Source organism: Xenopus laevis, chromosome 8S (assembly GCF_017654675.1).
Source record: "Xenopus laevis strain J_2021 chromosome 8S, Xenopus_laevis_v10.1, whole genome shotgun sequence".
Taxonomy (NCBI): Eukaryota; Metazoa; Chordata; class Amphibia; order Anura; family Pipidae; genus Xenopus; species Xenopus laevis.
The window spans coordinates 103,570,155-103,593,461 of record NC_054386.1 but is presented as its reverse complement, the minus strand read 5'-3'; the positions used below and the strand labels follow the sequence as shown (position 1 = coordinate 103,593,461).

At 48.0% G+C, this 23,307-nt stretch overlaps 1 protein-coding gene across 4 annotated transcripts; it reads right to left on the bottom strand.

Annotated features, from left to right (window-relative positions):
• Positions 1 to 6,510: 6,510 nt before the first annotated feature.
• rusc1.S (RUN and SH3 domain containing 1 S homeolog) lies at positions 6,511 to 22,896 on the bottom strand. 4 transcript variants are annotated; one of them, XM_041574632.1, is made up of 11 exons: positions 22,791 to 22,895; positions 19,434 to 21,278; positions 17,746 to 18,051; positions 10,208 to 10,273; positions 10,011 to 10,087; positions 9,493 to 9,670; positions 9,316 to 9,415; positions 9,193 to 9,239; positions 8,070 to 8,703; positions 7,429 to 7,551; positions 6,511 to 7,356 (listed from the first exon to the last, which is right to left on the bottom strand). In XM_041574632.1, the coding sequence occupies exons 2-11, from the start codon at positions 21,088 to 21,090 to the stop codon at positions 7,191 to 7,193; spliced, it is 3,354 nt and encodes a 1,117-aa protein (XP_041430566.1). In that variant the 5' UTR covers positions 21,091 to 21,278; positions 22,791 to 22,895; the 3' UTR covers positions 6,511 to 7,190. The 4 variants fall into 4 exon arrangements, 3 of the variants coding, with proteins under 3 accessions (XP_041430566.1, XP_018089136.1, XP_041430567.1); XR_005963794.1 differs by having other exon boundaries at positions 7,214 to 7,356; positions 7,429 to 7,616; positions 22,791 to 22,896; XM_018233647.2 differs by lacking the exon at positions 17,746 to 18,051.
• Between the last annotated feature and the right edge of the window lie 411 nt (positions 22,897 to 23,307).

Sequence of the window (23,307 nt, the reverse complement as noted above, 5' to 3'; positions counted from 1 at the left end):
CGGATCTATCCGTGTATGGCCACCTTTACTCACCAGAGGATTTCCAAGAGGAGCTACAATACCTTAGTTCTGCATCAGACACAGCCATGGCTATGGTAACGCTAGACCAGCCAAGAGCACCATTCACACAATAGTAGCCAGACGGGCAATATAGTTGCGCCATTGGTCGGGAGACGAGCATCCAAAACAACGTTACTCAATCTCCCATTTACTGGCAACCCTTTTCGGGCCCGACCTAAATCAGATCATAATGGGGGTTACGGGAAGAATAAGCGCAGTCTTACCATCAGGCCCAGGTCAGAATCCTCAAATAGACAACGGAGCTCCCAGGACCACTCCTTTCACTTCTTCACAAACTTCACCTTTCACTGGAGACTAAAATCCACCCAGAATGTCCGACCCTCCCAAATCCACCCCTGTCTGACTCACACAGACCAAGTCCGGGGGTATCAGACCAAGTCCGTGGGGTATCAGACCAAGTCCATGGGGTATCAGACCAAGTCCGGGGGGTATCAGACCAAGTCCGGGGGGTATCAGACCAAGTCCGGGGGGTATCAGACCAAGTCCGGGGGTATCAGACCAAGTCCGGGGGTATCAGACCAAGTCCGTGGGTATCAGACCAAGTCCGTGGGGTATCAGACCAAGTCCGTGGGGTATCAGACCAAGTCCGGGGGTATCAGACCAAGTCGGGGGGGTATCAGACCAAGTCCGGGGGGTATCAGACCAAGTCCGTGGGGTATCAGACCAAGTCCGGGGGGTATCAGACCAAGTCCGTGGGGTATCAGACCAAGTCCGGGGGGTATCAGACCAAGTCGGGGGGGTATCAGACCAAGTCCGGGGGGTATCAGACCAAGTCCTTGGGGTATCAGACCAAGTCCGGGGGGTATCAGACCAAGTCCGGGGGGTATCAGACCAAGTCCGGGGAGTATCAGACCAAGTCCGGGGGGTATCAGACCAAGTCCGGGGGGTATCAGACCAAGTCCGGGGGGTATCTGACCAAGTCCGGGGGTATCAGACCAAGTCCGGGGGGTATCAGACCAAGTCCGGGGGTATCAGACCAAGTCGGGGGGTATCAGACCAAGTCCGGGGGGTATCAGACCAAGTCGGGGGGTATCAGACCAAGTCCGGGGGTATCAGACCAAGTCCAAGGGGTATCTGACCAAGTTCGGGGGGTATCAGACCAAGTCCGGGGGGTATCAGACCAAGTCCGTGGGGTATCAGACCAAGTCCAGGGGGTATCAGACCAAGTCCGGGGGGTATCAGACCAAGTCCGTGGGGTATCAGACCAAGTCCAGGGGGTATCAGACCAAGTCCGGGGGTATCAGACCAAGTCCAGGGGGTATCTGACCAAGTCCGGGGGGTATCAGACCAAGTCCGGGGGTATCAGACCAAGTCGGGGGTATCAGACCAAGTCCGGGGGGTATCAGACCAAGTCCGGGGGGTATCAGACCAAGTCGGGGGGTATCAGACCAAGTCCGGGGGGTATCAGACCAAGTCCAAGGGGTATCTGACCAAGTTCGGGGGGTATCAGACCAAGTCCGGGGGGTATCAGACCAAGTCCGTGGGTATCAGACCAAGTCCAGGGGGTATCAGACCAAGTCCGGGGGTATCAGACCAAGTCCAGGGGTATCAGACCAAGTCGGGGGGTATCAGACCAAGTCCGGGGGTATCAGACCAAGTCCGGGGGGTAGGTGGTTGTCTGAGAATTCTTTCCAATCTGGCAAAGCCACACACAAGACAATTGGATTCTCTCCATCATCAACAAATGGGTCAGAATTCAACAAAATATCCCCTCGCACATTCTTTCTTTTCCAGTTGTTTTTATTGGCATTTTTGAATAAACAAAAAGAACAGAAAGCAGCAATAGCTCGGCCAAACATTTGTCAATTTCATAATAAGAAGAGAATTAATACACAACATAACTAAATCCCTCGCACATTCACACTCTCGTCCTCTCCAAACAATCCCAACAAATGACAAGTCCTTTTCACCATCAACGACCTGTACAGCAACAGTTTCATCACTTCCATCAAAACAAAGGATTCTACTTACATTTATTTCCACTTTCAGACCAGCCCTAAATCTGAAGCCTCTAAATCCATTTGCATCCAAACAAAAATTCCACATGGAATAATAACATAGAGTAGCAAGTTCATAACATAGTAAGTGACATAGTAAGTGACATAGTAAGTGACATAGTAAGTGAGGTTAAGAAAAGACACACGTCCATCAAGTCCAACCTTAAGTCTATATATAACCTGCCTAACTGTCAGTTGATCCAGAGGAAGGTGAAAACCCATCTGAAGTCTCTCCAATTTGCCTCAGAGGGGGAAAAATTCCTTCCTGACTCCAAAATGGGACCAGTCCCTGGATCAACTTGTACTATGAGCTATCTCCCATATCCCTGTATTCCCTCACTTGCTAAACACCATCCAACCCCTTCTTATACCTATCTAATGTATCAGCCTGTACCCCTGATTCACTTCCCAGCTCTCCCTGTAACACCCCTTTCCCTCCTCTAATCTCATTGGCTCCCTCCTGTCTGCTGGGAGGAGCTACTGGTGAATAAAGCATCCGACCCTTCCTGTACCACTGATTCACTTCCCAGCTCTCCCTGCAACATCCCTTTCCCTCCTCTAATCTCATTGGCTCCCTCCTGTCTGCTGGGAGGAGCTACTGGTGAATAAAGCATCCAACCCTTCCTTGTACCTATCTAATGTATCAGCCTGTACCCCTGATTCACTTCCCAGCTCTCCCTGTAACACCCCTTTCCTTCCTCTAATCTCATTGGCTCCCTCCTGTCTGCTGGGAGGAGCTACTGGTGAATAAAGCATCCGACCCTTCCTTGTACCTATCTAATGTATCAGCCTGTACCCCTGATTCACTTCCCAGCTCTCCCTGTAACACCCCTTTCCTTCCTCTAATCTTATTGGCTCCCTCCTGTCTGCTGGGAGGAGCTACTGGTGAATAAAGCATCCGACCCTTCCTTGTACCTATCTAATGTATCAGCCTGTACCCCTGATTCACTTCCCAGCTCTCCCTGTAACACCCCTTTCCCTCCTCTAATCTCATTGGCTCCCTCCTGTCTGCTGGGAGGAGCTACTGGTGAATAAAGCATCCAACCCTTCCTTGTACCTATCTAATGTATCAGCCTGTACCCCTGATTTACTTCCCAGCTCTCCCTGTAACACCCCTTTCCCTCCTCTAATCTCATTGGCTCCCTCCTGTCTGCTGGGAGGAGCTACTGGTGAATAAAGCATCCGACCCTTCCTTGTACCTATCTAATGTATCAGCCTGTACCCCTGATTCACTTCCCAGCTCTCCCTGTAACACCCCTTTCCCTCCTCTAATCTCATTGGCTCCCTCCTGTCTGCTGGGAGGAGCTACTGGTGAATAAAGCATCCGACCCTTCCTTGTACCTATCTAATGTATCAGCCTGTACCCCTGATTCACTTCCCAGCTCTCCCTGTAACACCCCTTTCCCTCCTCTAATCTCATTGGCTCCCTCCTGTCTGCTGGGAGGAGCTACTGGTGAATAAAGCATCCGACCCTTCCTTGTACCTATCTAATGTATCAGCCTGTACCCCTGATTCACTTCCCAGCTCTCCCTATAACACCCCTTTCCCTCCTCTAATCTCATTGGCTCCCTCCTGTCTGCTGGGAGGAGTTACTGGTGAATAAAGCATCCGACCCTTCCTTGTACCTATCTAATGTATCAGCCTGTACCACTGATTCACTTCCCAGCTCTCCCTGTAACACCCCTTTCCCTCCTCTAATCTCATTGGCTCCCTCCTGTCTGCTGGGAGGAGCTACTGGTGAATAAAGCATCCGACCCTTCCTTGTACCTATCTAATGTATCAGCCTGTACCCCTGATTCACTTCCCAGCTCTCCCTGTAACACCCCTTTCCCTCCTCTAATCTCATTGGCTCCCTCCTGTCTGCTGGGAGGAGCTATTGGTGAATAAAGCATCCGACCCTTCCTTGTACCTATCTAATGTATCAGCCTGTACCACTGATTCAGGGAGACAATTCCACATCTTCACAGCTCTCCTTGTAAAATCAATTTGATCAGTTTTAATGTCCATGACATTGTTATATGAGAAAGGTAGACCTTCAGTATGAGTACTTGCATGTTCCCATCAGGTCAGTGTCCCAACAATACCCACAGTTCATGATCCTCAATAGACATTATCAATTAAGAGCCCTTCAGCCTCTGTATAACGTTCACGTACCTCAGATGCAGAGGGATTACGCTCACTCCATACTTAAACGATCTTCTAATAAGGTCTATATCATACAGAGTCTAAAGGACACCCAGATCTGTCCCCACACTCTAGCAACATGACTGGCTCATAAACCACAGAAAAAGCCATCTCACACCAAATGTATCCGATTCTTGGGAATGTGGTTTGACTCCTCCTGCCAGACAATATCAACATGGAGAAGATCACGGTCACAGTGCAAGAAGCTTCCAGACCACAGTATCAGTGGAGCTCCGCCTCCAACTATTGGGCTACATGGTGGCAACTTTAGAAGCCCTACCTTTTGGCAGGTTTCACTTGAGAGGCTACCAGAACCATTTTCTAAGTCACTGTAACAAGAATCATCGCAACAAATTCCAGTGACCAGACTGGTCAAGATTTCACTGAGATGGTGGTCAATACCTCACAATACCCTGGACCCGGGCAAGTCTTGGACCTTACATCAATGGACAGTAGTGACCACGGATGCCAGTCAGGCATGTGCCAAGGGACCTGGTCACCAGAAGAATCAAGGATGCCCATCAACGTCCTAGAAATCCGAGCAATAAGGAATGCCATTCTCCATTGGTCACAGGAACTGACGGGTCAACCTCTCAGAATTCAGTCATACAATGTCACAGACATGTCCTATATAAACAAGGAGGTACATGCAGCAACCGGGCCATGAGGGAAGTAACTCAGATACTTAACTGGGTAGAGTCCCACGTTCCAGCCATTCCCGCAGTATTCACACCAGAAGTACTGAATTGGGAAGTGGATTCCCTCAGCCGGCAGCAAATAGACCAGGGAGAGTGGGCACTACATCCTGAAGTCTTTGAAGAAATCGTGTCCAGATGGGGGACACCAGACATAGAAATGTTGGTGTCAAAACACAATTTCAAGGTATCTAGATACTCTGCCAGGTCTCAGGACCCAGGGGCACTATACGTGGACGACTTAGTCATTCCATGGACTTTCAACTAAGTCTACACCTTTCCCCCATTCGCTCTCTTGCCAAGAATAATCTGACAGGAGGGGACTTTAACCACTCTCATAGCACTGGATTGGCCAAGGAGGTCATGGTACTCAGAACTTGTCAATATGTTAGCAGCTCCCACGTGGTGACTACCTCTCAGGCAGGACTTGCAGACCCAGGGACCAATCAGCCACGACAACTTGTCAGTTCTACATTGGACGGCCTGGCTATTGAATCAGAACTATGGTGCTCTAAGGGGTTCTCAAAGCAGGCCACATCTTAATGAAAGCCAGAAAACCATTCACAATGAGGGTCGACCATAGGACATTCAGGAGGAGGTTCATAGAGTGGTGGGACTCCAAGTTCTCAGCATGGTGTCAGGCTTCTATACTGACTGTTGTCTAATTCCTTACACAGGTTTCCATTTGGGACTCTTCTTAGCGACTCAAATCTCAGCCCTTTCCCTCGTACTCCAGCACCAGTGGGCTAAAGAAGCAGACCTTAAGCTCTTCCTACAGGGAGTAGACACAGCTAGACCAACATATAGGGAGCCCACACCCCATTGGGACACGACTATTGTACTTACAGCACAATTCATGCCCTTAGTGTCTTGTCCCCTTAAATTGCTTAATTGGAAGATGACGTTCCTCTTAATGATTACATCCACACTATGGGTCTCAGATATGGCGGCCTTCTCTCATAAGGAGCCCTGGCTCACACTACACCAGGATAGAGCAGGATTCAGGACAATTCCGTCTTTTACACCTAAAATGCTCCTTTCACATGAATGAGGAAATAATTCTGCCTTCCCTAAGGCCAAGGCCCTACACAAACGAGACGTTATCAGGGCAAGTAGATATTATGTAGACAGGTCCAAGTCGTATAGGAAACCAATACTATGGACAGAAGGTCCTAACCGGAAAATGCTCCTCCCTTATAGTTCATTGATAAATTCCTTTACAGTTCTATGTTAATATCAGTGAATCTGTTGTTACTTCTTGTAAATCTCTTCTCAAATTCTCCTCCTAACTGAGCTGACAAACTGATGGGAACGGAGGAGCAGGAGATTTATAGGAGGAGGCGGAGCCTCTTCCTCTGTCCCGCCTCCTCTATACTTAACCCCATAGTGTCTGCACTGACAGGCAGGACCTTCTAGAATAGGATTTTCCAGTAAGTTAAACACCCTCCTTTCTACACCCTATGTTGCAATGTTGGGGTGATTAATATTGGGGTGATTGTGGGTCACAACTGGTTCTGGTCCAGTCGACAAGGTAAGAATCAGACACACAAGCATTTGGTTCTTTGGAAGTTTTATTACGGCCGTAGGGATGTGAGTCAATATATACCCCCCCCCCCATTACTGTGCACAGGACATAGAATAATCACTGCCCAAGAGCTTACAATCTAACTATACATTGACAATTCTATATAGTGGGGCATTAGGGCAGTCCAAGTGGACAATACTTGTGGGTGTGGCCCTGCAGCCAAAGGGCGGAGTTACTGGGTGCAGCCAATAGTGCAGTTTATTGATCAGTAGGTACTGCCCCAAATAGTTGAGGGGCACAGATAAGATTTGGGGTCCCCTCACATTTCTTTCAATCAGAGTTGAACAGGGGCAAACTGTACCCCTAAACATGATAAGCACCCCCATGTGCCTCACTCGCAGGGAAACATCAGATACTATGTGGGACAGATACTAAACTGGTCTGCAGAGCTTACTATCACCCCCTACCCTCTTGCCCAATTACAGACATTAGTAGGCAGGTCCCAAATGATGAAACTCGTTGTCGATGACTATTTGCCCTTTGTGCCCATTCTAGTTATAGAGGGGCTGGCTCTGCTCCTGTACATAGTGGGGTGCAACAGGGATCAGACTGGGGCCCCTCAATGTCCTGTAGAAAATCAGCACTTGCACGGAGGCCTTGGAATTGGCACCCAGTAGTCACTGGGAATGAGATGGCGGTTTTGGGGGGTCACAGAATGAGGGAGGTGTAACACACGGGGACCAATCCCGTCTCATTCCCCCGACGACACCGGATCCAGTCCTCGTCCACCGTATTCATCACCTGAAGCTCCTCCCCCTTCCTGAAGCTCAGCCCCTCCTCCGACCCACACTGGTCACACAAGGCCCGAACCCACCTGCAGGACAGACAGACACATGGACCAGGTAACCATGCCAACAGGACCCCTCCCCCCTCACTACATCATTACCTCTCACTCTTCCCTTTGCTCTCGTCTGGCCCCGGGGCCACACTCTGAGCTCTCTCTGATGATGGGGAGAATCCAATCAGATCCAGGACACTCATACTGGGGGGCAGCCAGGTGGAGGGCAGTCTGAGGGGAAGAGAATGTTAGTGGGGCAGGAAAAGGCTCCCTCTAGTGACCGCAAATAGTCAGTCCTGCAGGGGGAGGAGCAGAAGGTGGAGTCAGTGCTACAGTTAGAGGGGGGGAGCAGAAGGTAGAGTCAGTGATACAGTAAGAGGGGGGGGAGCAGAAGGTGGTGTTAGTGATCCAGTTAGAGGGGGAGGAGCAGAAGATGGGGTCAGTGATACAGTAAGAGGGGGAGGAGCAGAAGGTGGAGGTGGAGTCAGGGGGTCAGAGCTGCAGTTAGAGGGGGAGGAGCAGAAGGTGGAGTCAGGGATACAGTGAGAGGGGGAGGAGCAGAAGGTGGAGTCAGTGATACAGTGAGAGGGGGAGGAGCAGAAGGTGGTGTCAGTGATACAGTTAGAGGGGGAGGAGCAGAAGGTGGTGTCAGGGTGTCAGAACTGCAGTTAGAGGGGGAGGAGCAGAACGTGGAGTCAGTTAGAGGAGGAGGAGCAAAGGGCGGGGCTCAGTTAGGGAATGGGACTCACCGTGACTTTTTCTTTGCTTGGGTGGGAGAAGGTTTTGCCCCAAACAAATGCCCCAGCCAGACCCCCCCCCGTTCTCCAGCGCTTGGTGCAATATGGGGGCTGTTCTGTTGGTTCTTTTCTGCTGGTTCCTCTGCTGCCCCAGAACTCCATTCAGTGTCTCCCATTGAGGGGGCGGAGTCTCCAGTCTGGTCTGTAGGGGGGGCACTTGTATCAGACAATTCCGGCGGGGTTTCCGTTGGCTCTGCGTCCAGTTTCTTGGGCCCACCCAGGTGTGTTGGTTTGTTCCAGTGGGAGGAGAAAGTTTCTGGGGGCAGGTAGATGCGCGAGGCCCGGCTCAGTTGCCCCCACCAGCTGGTGCCGGAGTCCTGGGGGGGGAGCCTGGCACACGGGCCGGTTGGGGTTGGGGTGGGGGTGATCCAGCCCCCCAAGCTGAGAATGTCCTGCAGAGAGGGACGGCCCCAGGGATGGGGGGCCTCGTGCAGGGGGAGGTGGTGATGCTCAAACAGAAGATCCACATGGAACGTGAGGGCCGACAGGGGCTGGAGGGTCACCACTAACTCGTCCAGTAGCCCCCGCTCACTCCTTACAGCCAGCGGCAGGAATCCCGTGGGGGCAAAGAACAGACACAGGGAATCTGAGGGACAGAGAGGGGGGACCAATCAGAACTGCCCCAGACCTTCATAATGTTCCACAGGCCCGCCCCCAAGGGGCCCATTCATCTGCATCTACCCCACCCCCCAATCCCAGCAGCCTCTGTGATACATGAGGGGCCCCGGGGCTCAGGCTTACATATAGACCAGGGGCCACTAACCCCTCCCTGTGGCCCCTTAACTGCTTTATATCTAAATACACTGGGACCCACATGTGAGCAGGGGCCCCTGAAATCTGCAGAAAACTGTTTCACCCACAATCCCTTGGAAACTGAATGGCCCCACAGTGCCCTATACTGGCCCACTCACAAACACGGGACCCCACTCACAAACACGGGACCCCACTCACAAACACGGGGCCCCACTCACAAACACGGGGCCCCACTCACAAACACGGGGCCCCACTCACAAACACGGGACCCCACTCACAAACACGGGGCCCCACTCACAAACACGGGACCCCAGGGACCTACCGTATGACTGGTGCAGGAGGGAGACCCAAGAGTCCACTTGTTTGGTGCTGGAAAGAAGGAGAGAAGAGACTATTGGTCTGGAGAGGAACAAACCCCCCGCCCCCATCTGCCCCGCCCACTTACTTGAGGAGGCCGAAGACAAATGCGTTGAACCTGCGCCGGGGGTCCCTGAGTTGTGACAGGCGGCCGATGTTACACAGGAGGGTGTGGAGGGGCCCAGCGCCTGGGGGAGGACCACAGTGATACTTATTACCCCTGTATACAGCAGCACACGAGTGATTGATACAGAGAGTCACTTACCTGCCCTGACAACAGAAGCCTCCACCAGACTCCAGGGGCTCAGCCTCCTCCTGCCCACGATAATGTCCCGGTGGAAAGGCTTGAGGCCGTCAGCCAATAGGGAGTAGAGAGACGGGCACAGGCCGCCCAGGAGGAGGTGGCCAAGCTCTGGGCTCAGACGACTGTCTCCCAACTGTGCCTGGTGAGAGAAACAACATGGCGACTCAGCTCCCGTCAGCCTCCCTCTGACCCCTCCCTCTGACCCCTCCCTCAGCCTCCCTCTGACCCCTCCTTCATCCTCCCTCTGACCCCTCCCTCTGACCCCTCCCTCAGCCTCCCCCCTCAGCCTCCCTCTGACCCCTCCCTCCCTCATCCTCCCTCTGACCCCTCCTTCATCCTCCCTCAGCCTCCCTCTGACCCCTCCTTGATCCTCCCACTGACCCCTCCCTCATCCTCCCTCTGACCCCTCCTTCATCCTCCCTCTGACCCCTCTCTCGGCCTCCCTCTGACCCCTCCCTCCCCTGCCCCCTAGTGCTCACCTTCTGCACGTGGTTCCTGCTGCTGTTAAAGTGCCCAATGATCTTGTCCACGGAGGAGCCAATCGCAACCAACAGACCTGATTGGAGGAGAAACACGAGACATAAGTTCCTCCCTCACAGTCATAGTCACATACAGGAAGTGAGTGCTGGGGGCTCATGAGTCACAACCAGCAGTTCCATAGAGAGGAAAGTCTCACCTTTCTTGTCCCTGAGCAGTGACTCTTCTCTCCCACCGGCCATCAACTGTGTGTGCGCTGCGGCTGCTGCAGGAGACATGGGGGGCAGTTAGAATAATGGGGGGGGTTGCAATTGAAACAAGTTGATAAAAGGGGGGATCATACCTGTCAGTAAATGTTTATTTCTGTGTGTCTGTCCCCCCAGAGGATGAGACACATAAAATGTAAGAATGTTGGAGCAACAGGAATATCAGTGAGAACTTCCCCTTTAATTGTAACATCTGCACTTTATGTCTCGTCACCTGATCCCAATAAATGAGTCTCTGTATAAATGTGATTGACTCCTGCCCTATCATAATAATGTCTCTGTATAAACCAATCACACGGCTGCATTGTCCTGCTCTCAGCTCCGCCCCTCGTGTCCCAGTGGGATGAGACACAGGAGGTTGTATCACTGGATCACGTGACTCTATAGAAATCTGCCCATTCGCTGCTACATCAGGGTCTTGTATAAAAGGGTACGATGTAAATAGGAGATATTATTATTATTATTATTATTATTATGTGACACACACATTCCACTAGTCAACAAACTGTATCCGTGATAATTTATCCCAAATAATCAGTGTAGCGCTCACTCACGCACACACTCACACTCAGTCTGTGAATGGTTAATGGTTTTCTGGGCGGGACTTGGGGGAATGAGAGTAGGCGGGAGATTGGATCATGTGATCTCTAGTGAGGAGGAAGTGACAGATGTTACAATTCATTTCATAGGGACAATTAAAGGGGAAGTTTTCACTTACTGATATTCCTGTTCAACATTCTTATATTTTTATGAGAGTAACTGAGAGCAGACACAACTATGAGGAGCCCCTCACTCACACTCACACTGGGATTGTCCCTTCAGTCCATTACCCTGCGGGGGGGGTCAATAAGGTGCACAGGTGCATTATGGGGGAGACAATACAAACATGTTGTGGCCCCTGGGAGTTCTGAGCCCCACACAACTCCCTGCGCCCCATACAACTCCCGGCGCCCCATACAACTCCCTGCAGTGTGTATCACATCAGGACTGTGAGTGTGGGGCCCCTGGGAAGCTGGAGGGGCCAGACGTGAGGAAGGGGAGGGGCTTGTGTGTTTGTTCCTCCCCCAGCACTTTCTCTTTTCCTCACAGGGGATTGTGGGAAGTGTAGGACAGACAGACGTGAGGCACAACCGCAGGGGATTATGGGAAGAGGAAATAACACAATGGCCTCTTTGCCATCGTCCCTTGTGCGCGGGAATAAAGAAGAGAATGAGGAGGAGACACGGGGGAAGCAGGGTTTGTGCCCCGGGGTGGGAGGAAGCGGGGACTCACCTGTATCCCTGAGAAGCTGTACTCGCCGGAGCTAAGACCCAGTAAGAGCGGAAAGCGCAGGTCATGTGAGAAACCAGAGCCAATCGGCAGCGCGCTGGAGCCTAAACTCCACCCACTTCCTATAAATGACTTTTGTTGCCGGAAGCTTGTGTGCCCCGCCTACCTCTTGATCACTTCCGCGTGTGAGGAAACCTGAGAGCGGACGTTCCGGCGGGAATATCTGTCCGTATTGTGCGCGCTCTTTCTCTTCCCTACAGTCTCTTCCTGTTCCCGCTGTGCGCCCGCCCGGAAATCAGGGGCCACACTCAATGTTCTTATTGTTCCTCACTCAACCTCTATTCCAGTGATCCCCAACCAGTAGCTCGTGAGTAACATGTTGCTCCCCAACCCCTTGGATGTTGCTCCCAGTGGCCTCAAAGCAGGTGATTATTTTTGAATTCCAGTCTTGGAGGCAAGTTTTAGTTGTACAAATACCTGGTGCACTGCCAAACAGAGTCTCAATGTAGGTTGTCAATCCACATAGGGGCTACTAAACGGCCAATCACAGCCCTTGTTTGGCACCCCAAGAACATTTTTCATGCTAGTGTTGCTCCCCAACCCCTTTTACTTCTGAATGTTGCTCACGGGTTCCAAAGGTTGGGGATCCCTGCTCTATTCTTTACTATTCTCGGATCGATTTCGCCTCTCTGATGTCATACAAACAGGAAGTGACGAGAAGGAGGCGGGGCCCTGACACCTGGAATCCCTGGGCCGCTGGTTCCTTTTCAATCTCACACGTGGGACAAGTTTCAGTTTTATATAAATAGGAAATACAGACAGTGTCAATCAGACTCTCCTCTAACTGTCACTTCTCATAGACACTCCCAATAGCCAATCACATCCCTTATATTGTGTCACATGTTCCTCTTACTCCCCAACTCCTTTTATTTCTCAATTATGTCACTCACTGGTCTAAAAGCTTGGGGATCCCTCTCTTTCCTTTCTATTCCCTGGCCCAGTGAGCTTACACTCTACTGTCCCTATTCCATCAGTCCCTGCCCCAGTGAGCTTACACTCTAGTGTCCCTATTCCATCAGTCCCTGCCCCAGTGAGCTTACACTCTACTGCCCCTATTCCATCAGTCCTTGCCCCAGTGAGCTTACACTCTACTGTCCTCTTCCATCAGTCCCTGCCCCAGTGAGCTTACACTCTACTGTCCTATTCCATCAGTCCCTGCCCCAGTGAGCTTACACTCTAGTGTCCTATTCCATCAGTCCCTGCCCCAGTGAGCTTACACTCTTGTGTTCCTATTCCATCAGTCCCTGCCCCAGTGAGCTTACACTCTTGTGTTCCTATTCCATCAGTCCCTGCCCCAGTGAGCTTACACTGTAATGTAAAAACAACAAATATTTAGGAAAGTTTGTCCTTCAAGCTTATTGTTTCTTCCAGTCTCTGAGCCTGTACATAATATCCCCAAATACAAAAAAGAGCAGCGCCTGTAGCAACAGTGAAATAGGTATTTCTGTGTGTGACCCTAAAGCCTCCAGCAGTTATTGTTGTGTCTACTTACAGCCTGACTCTTTGTATTTGTCCTTTACTTATTTGTCTCACTCATCTCCCTCCAGCCGCTCAATGTCTTCCCTCTCCAACATAGAACACTAGAGAATCCCTAATAGTATAACAGTCTTTTATTTCTATATCTAATCCTGCAACTCTATGCCACGCCCCCTCCGCCTGACGCATTCCACTGAGCCAATCAGCTTCCCCGCAGGCACAAGTGGGACATTACGCGCTTTCCTTTTGCCTGGTTGCCATGGCGATTCAACCGCCCTAATTATAAAACTCTATCCTTGTGCCTAAAACCAGTTGGAACATAGTGACGTCCTTTGTTCTGTTCACACTTGTGTCATGAGGTGCCCAGTGGTGGGGAGTTATAGTTCTGATACTGAGCAACAACTAATGGCAGATGCTACTGTAACATTTAATAATAAAATCCATGAACAGATAAAGCCAGTGAAGAGGACATTCTAGACCAAAAGGAACGTGAATATCTGTAGAAAAAGCCAAAGACCAATAGTATTGGCAATAAATTCTATTTCTTCTGACGTGTCGAATATGTTGATAAAATACTAGAAAATAATATAGTGGAATTTCCTATTGACTTATAACATTTCACTCAGGTTCCCTCTTATATATTAAACCATTACTTTTGCTTTGGGGATTAACATTATTTACAGCTGTGAGGTTCCACCATTGGACAATATAACATGGCGGCCAAGCTGGGCGGAGTCTCGTGCTGCGGCGACGCTTTATACACGATATTATTTGAGTACGACAGGGAAGTGAATCCAAAATGCTTATTAATAATAATCTTATTAGCAATGAGCTAAACCTGGAATTTACTTTCACGTATAGTTCAACAACCAGACATTTCTTCCATTTAGAAACATAAATGAGGGATGTTTGGACTTTAAAACCTATTTTTAAAAAAGTGGATCCAGTTACGTTTTGAGCAGTCGAAATCATAACCCAATTTGGATGATAAATATCCCATACGGACAGTTTTGCCGATTAAAGATAAATTACTCAAACCCATTAGAAACTGCACAAACGCTTTGATTTCTCAAAGGTCAAAGTGAAAATTCAAACTAAAAAAATCCAAATTTCAAGGTAATTTTTGTGTACTTCCGCTAGGGATTAGTCCAAATTCAATTCGAATTGGAAAAAAATTTGAATTTTGAAATTTATCATGTACTGACTTTGACCATTCGCCATCTTAAACCTGCCAAATTGCTGTTTTAGCCTATGGGGGACCTCCTAGAACCTATTTTTGAAAAAAACTTCTAATCGAATTCGATCAAATGCGCCGTTACTTCAATGCGTATGATTCGAATTCAATCTAAAATGGACCTTTTTGGCCAAAAAAACCTTCGATTTTATTTCGGTTGGTCTTTTTGAATGCAAAGTTTTTTAAATTCAACCCTTGAAGAATATATTTGTGAAGGGTTAAATTGAAAATTCTAATTCAAATAATTTTTTGGTCAAAACTCAAATTAAAATTGTGAGTTATCCAAACTTGATTCAAGTTTTAATTTAAATTCGAATTTCGAGATTTATTATACTCTGTCCCTTTAAGAACTCAAGTTCAACTATTTGCCACATAAAACCTGCTGAATTGCTGTTTAAGTAAATGGGAGACGTCCAGGGGTAAAGCCGGAGTTGTTTGCAGCCTCCCTGACATTCAAGTTTTTTTCAGAGAAAGAACTCAAATCGAGTTTTTAAAACTGGAATCGAATTTGATTCAAGTTTTCACGGTCGATCCCATTCACCAAAGTTTAAAAAATGTGATTCTAATAATAAATTTTGATTTTCAAGTTCGTGGGAATTTAAAAGAAAAAGTCTGATGAAGAGAGAGGGTGTCGATTTATAACAATTTACACTCCAGGCGCCCAAGCAATAAAGAGAATTATTAACAAACATCGGAACATTCTGGAGGGGGGTGAACTTTTAAAAGGAAAAGTTCCCCAAAAATCACAAGTGATATACAAAAAAAAAAAAAAACAATTTGGGACAAACGTCAGTTCGCAATTATATCCCAACCGAGAGAACGAAGAATAAAAACAAAAAGACTAATGGAAAGGTTTTTTTCCTATGTGCAAATATGCCTGAAAAAAAGACACGTTTGAATAGAGAATATAACATAGAACTCTGCATAAAATGTACAACACTTAGGGGCAGATTCGTCAAAGGTTGAGGTGAATTTTCGAATAAAAAAATTCGAATTTCAAGCTATTTTTTGTGTACTTCTACTAGGGAATAGTCCAAATTCGATTTGAATTTGAAAAAAATTCAAAAGTTTTAATATTGAAATTCATCATGTACTGTCTCTTTAAAAATTTGACTTCGACCATTCACCATCTAAAACCTGCCAAATTGCTATTTTAGCCTATGGGGGACCTCCTACAACCTATTTGGAGTCATTTTGAGGACTTTGAAAAATTTTCAACTCGAAATTCGACCCGTTAGGGGCAGATTTATCTATCAAGGGTCGAATTGAAAAATTGAATTCTAAATTCAAATTTTGAGGTAATTTTAGTGTACTTTCACTAGGGAATAGTCCAAATTCAATTAGAATTTTAACCTCCTAGAACCTATTTGGTGGACTTTGAAAAATCACAGTTTTTAAAAAAAAAAAAATACTTCAAATCACATTCGATCAAATACAATCCAAATTCAATTCGAACGAATGAATACAGCCAATTCACTTGAAGTTGAAAAATTAGATTTTTTAAATAAATTTCGGTTGGTCTTTTTATAATTGAATTTTGAGTTGATGGGAGTCTAAAAAAACTTCCATTACCTCAAAATTCGACCCTTGATAAATCTGCCCCTTAGAGGCACATTTTTCAAGGGTCGAATTTCAAATTCATGATTTTAAAAAACTCCCATCAACTTGAAATTCAACCAATCGAAATTTATTATAAAAATGTCATTTATTAAACTTGGGTGAATAGGATCGACCCTAAAACTCATTCAATTCGGTTCGAATTTTAAAAACTCGATATGAGTTTTTTCTCTGAAAAAAACCTTGAATGTCAAGAGGCTTCAAACATCACCAAATTGATCCCTGGACGTCTCCCATTGACTTAAATAGCAATTCGGTAGGTTTTCAGTGGCGAATAGTCGAATTTGAGTTTTAAAGGGCCAGAATATGATAAATCTCCAAAATCGAATTGGAATTTTTCGAAAAAATCGAATTGAATTTGAATAAGTCCCTGGTTGAATTTGACAGTTTTGACCATAAAAAAACCTCAGAATTTGGAATTTTCAATGGAACCCTTGATAAATGTTCCATATTGTTTAGAATGCCCTTGTGGCCACAATACAAAGGGGAACTAGGAGAGAGAATTAATGAACAAGAAATATAGAAAAGGAAACAGAAAATCGCAGTCTATGAAATGACTTGAAGTTTTGGGGCGCAGCGTTAGTTACACGAGATTAGAGGGGCGACACTGCAGGAGGAGAGTAAATGGATTTAGAAATATTGATATAAATTTAAGGCTAGGGGTGAATATCTGAATTAATATCAGCACAAGGTTCTGCGCATTTCTATAAAGCATTGGATGGAACAGCAGTTGGGTTTTTATTCATTTATTGTGTGTTATTGCACAACTATAACTCCCCACCACTGGGCACCTCATGACACAAGTGTGAACAGAACAAAGGACGTCACTATGTTGCCACTAACACTCCAACTGCTTTTAGGCACAAGGATAGAGTTTTATAATTAGGGCGGTTGAATCGCCATGGCAACCAGGCAAAAGGAAAGCGCGTAATGTCCCACTTGTGCCTGCGGGGAAGCTGATTGGCTCAGTGGAATGCGTCAGGCGGAGGGGGCGTGGCATAGAGTTGCAGGATTAGATATAGAAATAAAAGACTGTTATACTATTAGGGATTCTCTAGTGTTCTATGTTGGAGAGGGAAGACATTGAGCGGCTGGAGGGAGATGAGTGAGACAAATAAGTAAAGGACAAATACAAAGAGTCAGGCTGTAAGTAGACACAACAATAACTGCTGGAGGCTTTAGGGTCACACACAGAAATACCTATAGAACTAACCTGAAGGATTTAGGACCTTATGTCTGATCTTTACAGGAGAAAACCAAAAGGGAAACACCTTTGTGAACACTGGGTGGCGCTCTAACTGATTTAACTTATACTATATTACTTTCTCATTTCTAATGTCCCTGCCCCAGTGAGCTTACACTCTAATATCCCTTTCCCATCAGCCCCTGCCCCAGTGAGCTTACACTCTAGTGTCCCTATCACATTCCCATCATGAATGAAGATGGAGCAAAACTAGAAAAAGGTTGGAGCAGGGATAGAATGAAGATGGAGCAGAGCTAGAATAAGGTTGCTAAGCGTGTGAGCTCCATGCGGCATATAACAGCCATGCTGCTTCCTCATTGGAATATCATTCAGCTGCATTGTATGTGGCTTCTCAGATGTCGTTGCAGTCCGCAGCATATGAGATTACTAAGCAACACCCTCATGTGGGCGGGAAGCAGAACCATGAACAGATGGGAGGGGCTTGTATAGAACCCTCATGGTCCATTTGTTCCATTCTTATATGTGACCCAGTAATGGATCTCCCCAAATACCTCCACATCTGCTCCTGGTACCCCCCCTTCCACACCAGCCAATCAGAACAAACCCCTAACCTGGTGAATCCTGTTGGGGGGCTGCTTCCTCTGTGGTCAGTCTGGGGTGGGTCCTGCTCCTCGGATACAGCGGTGACATCAGTACAGAGAATTCTGGGGGGTCCAGCATGGGCAGCAGCCCCCGATATGGGGGGGAAAAGGCCCCCAGTGGTGAGAGGCGGGTGGGGGGCAAAGGCAAGCCGGGGGTTTGAGGTGCTGGGGCATTGCCCGGGGCAAACTGACAGAGCAGTGTGGGTTTAGCCGAGAGTGGGGCAAGAACATGAGGGGAGAGAGAAGCCTGGGGCCACAATTGTGAGGCTCCTCTAACTACCGGGGCCCATTGATATCAAGTGCCATTAGTCACATGGGTGCCAGGGCCAAGCACCCAAGCCACATAGGAGTCACATGATTCCCAGAGCCCAAATGTAATGGCACCCAGGGCAAGTGTGAGTCCAATGGGCACATGGGGAGGGGGCAGGGAGCACAGGAGGGAGGCAATAGCGGGAAGCAGGGGCACATGGGGTACAGAGAAAAAGTCGGATATATGGGTGAAGCGGAAGAGAAAGGGTGTTGGTGGGAGGAGCAGACAGTGGGGTACATGGGTGGGGGTAGGGCAGAGGATGGAGTAAGGAAAGGGTGTCGATGGGAGGAGCAAACAATGGGGGAGGAGAGATGAAACCATTAGTTATACACAGAACAAACAATGAAGATAAACATACCCTCCAAATTCTCAAAGGGCCCAAACGAGATCATGATTCTGCCCCAATATCCAGGTATCCAGCTAATGCCCTCAAGGAACTCAGCAGCACTATATGAACCCCAATGTCTACATTATCCTGGCTAGTTACTGACTACACAATAGATTGGGGTCCTGATTTCAGACTAGAGGAAAGATTGGGGTGCTACTTAGAGACTAGAGGAGAGACCAGGGTGCTAGTTAGAGACTAGAAGTTGTATCTCAATATAAGTGAGATCAGGGTGCTAATTAGAGACTAGGGGTGAGATCAGGGTGCTAGTTAGAGACAAGGGTGAGATCAGGGTGCTAGTTAGAGACAAGGGTGAGATCAGGGTGCTAGTTAGAGACTACGGTGAGACCAGGGTGCTAGTTAGAGACTAGGGGTGAGATCAGGGTGCTAGTTAGAGACTAGGGTGAGACCAGGGTGCTAGTTAGAGACTAGGGGTGCGATCAGGGTGCTAGTTAGAGACAAGGGTGAGATCAGGGTGCTAGTTAGAGACTACGGTGAGATCAGGGTGCTAGTTAGAGACTAGGGGTGAGATCAGGGTGCTAGTTAGAGACTAGGGTGAGACCAGGGTGCTAGTTAGAGACTAGGGGTGAGATCAGGGTGCTAGTTAGAGACTAGGGTGAGACCAGGGTGCTAGTTAGAGACTAGGGGTGCGATCAGGGTGCTAGTTAGAGACTAGGGTGAGACCAGGGTGCTAGTTAGAGACTAGGGGTGAGATCAGGGTGCTAGTTAGAGACTAGGGTGAGACCAGGGTGCTAGTTAGAGACTAGGGGTGAGATCAGGGTGCTAGTTAGGAACTAAGGGAATATTCTTGTTCAAGCTCAGCTACCATGCAACTATGTAAGAGTGATGGTTATAACATATTTGGGGGGGGGTGTACTTCAATGTATGTACCTCTCTAAAGTCCCATCTCCCCAGAGCTTAGACTTTTCCCAGTCACCCAGTATGGAAGTTTCAATTCATTACCTTCTCTGCCTCTCTTGTCTCCTCCATCTGCCATCCCTCGGATCCAGTTCTTGGCTGTGGTTGGCTTGGAGCATGGGACTACTTGCGGTTTCTCTAATCTGTTGCTCAGGAAGGTGCAGTGGAAATATCCTCCCCCCAGGGTAAAATCTCTCAGAGATGCCAAGGGACTTGCAGTGTGAGCTCCATGTAGGGGCTTATTTATACTATTGTCCACCCCTGTGCATGAGCGTTGAGGTCCCAGGTCTCTGAAGGACAGCCTAAGATTGTCTCCCTTTGCCATTGTTTGTGAGTGCTGCTTAAACTCACCAGCAGGTGGGTCATGGAGGGCCTTGTCTTTTTTAGATGGCTCCTGGATCTCACTGTGTTCCTCAGAGTGGCACCTCAGTCCTGGGTCACTGCCAACTGGGATCTGAGGACCCTTCTCTCCTGCTGTGTTTTGAGGCCACCTCTGTCCTCCAGAAGGCTGTAGGGGCTCCTTCTGTCCATCAGGCTGACATTTTGTTAGAAGGCTGCTCTGCTTGACAAGGGCATTGCAATAACGCAGCTCTTTGAATGTGATGGTCTCCTTGCCTGCTGGAAGGGTTTGGATGTTGGAGCCTACATTTCTCTGGAAGAAGTCTGAGCATGTCAGTTCATTGATTGGGGGGTGTTCTGTGTCTGGGGAGAACATGATTAGCCAGTCACTCTTGTCTTTCTTTCCTTGTAGGGCTGGGGGGACCCCTCCACTTCTTCTCCTTTTCTGGGCTAATTCATGAAATGAGGTGATGTTCTTCCTAGGGCTTTGGGACAGTCCTGGCATGGACACACTGGTAATATAGTCTTCTGCTTCCTGGTAAGATTGGGTACAGGCTTCTGACTCTTCACTCAACTCTGGAGCTGAAGGTCCATTGTCCTTCTTTGTGCTACTTACAGCCTCTGCTCTATTATCTATGTCCCCTTTATCCATGGCCCTGTCCAAGGGAGTGAAATTCAGAGTATGGCAGTCTGGCACTGCATTACAGTTGGCATCCAAAGTAGAACCAGACCCCCAGGTTTTGGATATGGCCTCTATATTGAGGTTTTTGGATATCTCCTGGGTCATGGCCATTAGATTATTATACTGGTTCTTCTCATTGTTCAGGCACAGGGAATGGTCCTGAGATGAGAGGCCCATGGAAGAAATTAGTTCTCCAGTGGAAGAATCTAGCGGGATAATCTCTGGTTGGTGGTCAGGAGACTCACACCCATCCTCTAGGAATTCCCTGAAGTACATGGAGACGGGAGAGTCATCCAAAGTGAAATCTGAAGAGCTGCTGCTGTTGGAGTGCGGGGAGAATGGGCTGAGAGGAGGATCCGAAGGAGACAAGAGCTCATCATCGCTGGTCTTTGGCTCCATATTTTCTCGAGGGCTGTAATTGCAGGTGTTGCCCTGCCCAGGGTGCTGGTCACAACATTGGCACGGAACAGAAGGGTCATTGGAATTGGCATCCACCTCTTTGGGCGCAGAGCCCTCCTTTGTGCAGTGGAAACAGCTAGTGAGCTCTTCCTCCTTCCCTGGGCCCTTGGTGAATGGACCCTCCATAAGCTCAGGCCACAGGGAGAGTTGCACCCCTAGAGACACATGCTGTAAGTGCACATAGTTGAGATTGCCCAAAAGGCCTTTTCGAGGTGCCAACATGGTGTCAGCTTTCAGCCGGAGGTCACAGTAAGGAATCCAGTGGGGTGGTCAATATTTGCTCAGAGAGAACTTTGCCCACCCTCCTTTAGTGAAACGGCCCCTCTACATCAGAGCAGAGACATCACTTCTTCATGGGCTGGTACAACGGGCTTCTGTGGTGCCAACCTTCTGCTCCACTAACGGGACACCTGCAGAACAAGAGAATCAGTCCCATTGGGGAGACCAGAATATGTAGGGGCACCCCCCAAAAGCAACACTATGTGCCACCATTCTGTAGCAGTCACTGCTGTAATCCACATTAAGGTGCCCCCCTGCCTTCATCCTGACACCCCAAAATCATTCTGTGTCCCTCACACTGTACAATGAAAACCAGTACCTGTACCCCATGGGCACCCCTCCAAACCCCATGCCCACCCTGCTGGTCACTTGATGTGGGCAGCACCTATAGCAGTGCCCTAATCACGGAAATATTCAGAAGGGAAAGGGAATCAAACTTTCCTTATTTCTTTCATAATTTCCCAAAATGGTTTAACCAATGAGGGTGTGAATGGATTGTGAGAGAGACACCTGTTGTGTAAATTCATGACTTTAATCATCAGCTATTATGGAAGTCTCAAGTGCAGGAGCCACAACCAGCAGTACATGTGCTACCTCTATTAGAAACACCTGTCCCTAAATAATTGATGATTAAAATCTTGAATTTGCACAACAGTACAAACTGTGATATTCAAATAATAGGTGTATCATCAGTATAACCACAAAAAGGAGGGTTGTCTATCTCTTGTAAACCATATGAAGGCTATAGACAGTAAGGGGTTAAAAAACAGGAACAAACAGAGAACTGGCAATACGGGTTTAATATGGATACATACAGGGTACAGACTGGAAGGGGTTAACATTGGCACATACAGGGTACAGGCAGTAAGGGATTAATACTAGTACATACAGGTTACAGACAGCCATAGGTTAACACTGGTACATACAGGGTACAAGCAGTAAGGGATTAATACTAGAATATAATACCTACAGGCAGTAACGAGTTAATACTAGTACATAGAGGTAAGAGGAAGGGGTTAATACTAGTACATAGAGGTAAGATGAAGGGGTTAATACTAGTACATAGAGGTAAGATGAAGGGGTTAATACTAGTACATTGAGGTAAGATGAAGGGGTTAATACTAGTACATAGAGGTAAGTGGAAGGGGTTAATACTAGTGCATAGAGGTAAGAAGAAGGGGTTAATACTAGTGCATAGAGGTAAGAGGAAGGGGTTAATACTAGTGCATAGAGGTAAGAGGAAGGGGTTAATACTAGTGCATAGAGGTAAGAGGAAGGGGTTAATACTAGTGCATAGATGTTACAGACAGGAAGGGGTTAACACCAGTACATCTCAGTTAAATACAGTAAGGGGGGTTCATATTGATACAATATACAGTCAGGAAGAGGTTAAAGCAGGCTCTGCTGCCAGATAAGGGTAAGATTGTGCCACCCCCAATTCAGGACACCACAAGCCTTTATATTCCCATGTCTCCCCAAATGTCCTTCTTATTGAGCAGCTGCCCCCCCCCAAAATCACTCTCTGCATCTTCCACATAAACATGTCATTCCCTCCCCCAGTCCCCCCCAGACCATTCTCCATTACCCACTAAATATGCTGCCCCTCCACCCCAATCCCCTTCTGCCCCCCCTCTTTCTCTCACCTCCCTCCCCGGGGGGAAAAACACAGGGAGCAGAATATTCACTGGGAATGGAGGAGCCGCTGCATCAAGTCTGAACTGATGTCTCACTGGCCCCAGCATCCGACCCCCAGCATCCGACCCCCAGCATCCGACCCCCAGCATCCAGGGAGGGGAACACTTCTGTATCACTGGGGGCGGGAACACAGGCCAGGCTTCACCAGCCAATAGGGGCAGAGTGACAGGCTCAGTCGTCAGTGTGTGCGTGAGAGGAGCCATAGGCAGAGGGGCATATTCTATATTATCAGGCTAATACACTGTGTGTATATATATATATATATATATATATATATATATATATATCGTCTGCATACATTCCTTTATTGTTTCCATGTATAATACCCCAGAACACACAGCAGATAAATACAGGGCCAATTCCATGTATAATACCCCAGAACACACAGCAGATAAATACAGGGCCAATTCCATGTATAATACCCCAGAACACACAGCAGGATAAATACAGTGCCAATTCCATGTA

Coding starts and splice junctions, on each gene's coding strand:
- rusc1.S (XM_041574632.1), bottom strand. CDS start 21,090: ATGTTGGCACCTCGAAAAGGCCTTTTGGGCAATCTCAACTATGTGCAC. Junction 9,240..9,315: donor TTTGTCTTCGGCCTCCTCAA/GTAAGTGGGCGG, acceptor CCTTCTTTCCAG/CACCAAACAAGTGGACTCTT. Junction 8,704..9,192: donor CCTCCTGCACCAGTCATACG/GTAGGTCCCTGG, acceptor TCTGTCCCTCAG/ATTCCCTGTGTCTGTTCTTT.